The sequence below is a fragment of the Myotis davidii genome, unplaced genomic scaffold (genome assembly GCF_000327345.1).
Source record: "Myotis davidii unplaced genomic scaffold, ASM32734v1 scaffold428, whole genome shotgun sequence".
NCBI lineage: Eukaryota > Metazoa > Chordata > Mammalia > Chiroptera > Vespertilionidae > Myotis > Myotis davidii.
In genome coordinates this window covers 592511-592873 of record NW_006299834.1, presented here as the reverse complement: position 1 = coordinate 592873, position 363 = coordinate 592511, and the positions used below count along the sequence as shown (strand labels likewise).

At 46.3% G+C, this 363-nt stretch overlaps 1 protein-coding gene across 1 annotated transcript in view; it reads right to left on the bottom strand.

Annotated features, from left to right (window-relative positions):
* Window positions 1-363, bottom strand: part of EFCAB6 (EF-hand calcium binding domain 6) — a 152850-nt gene that overhangs the window by 120175 nt on the left and 32312 nt on the right. Inside the window, exon 6 of the mRNA XM_006775993.2 lies at window positions 26-92. Within this exon, the coding sequence (XP_006776056.2) occupies window positions 26-92 (67 nt within the window). The remainder of the gene's footprint in view (window positions 1-25; window positions 93-363) is intronic.

Sequence of the window (363 nt, the reverse complement as noted above, 5' to 3'; positions counted from 1 at the left end):
GAGCATCTGACAAGCTCTCCATTACCTTCTCTCCTAGGAGGGTTTCCAGCTCTTTCAGGGTCCGGCCGCCACTCACTTCGCCTCCACTGCACCTGAGGGACAGAAGGAAAAGCTTGTTAAAATGTAGCAGAGATCAAAGTGAGAAGGGTTGCTTAACTGTGCGTTTTAATTTTTATATTTTTATTGATTTCAGAGAGGAAGGGAGAGGAAGTGAGAGTGCCGGAAGCCAGTCCATCCTTGCTGTTTCAAGGGACCTGGCATATATGGCATACTGTTCTTAATATGTTTGCTCACCTTCGTGGCACTATGTGTTTTAACCAAGGTCACCTCTCTGAGAAAGGTTGTTTCCCCAGGTAGGGATTT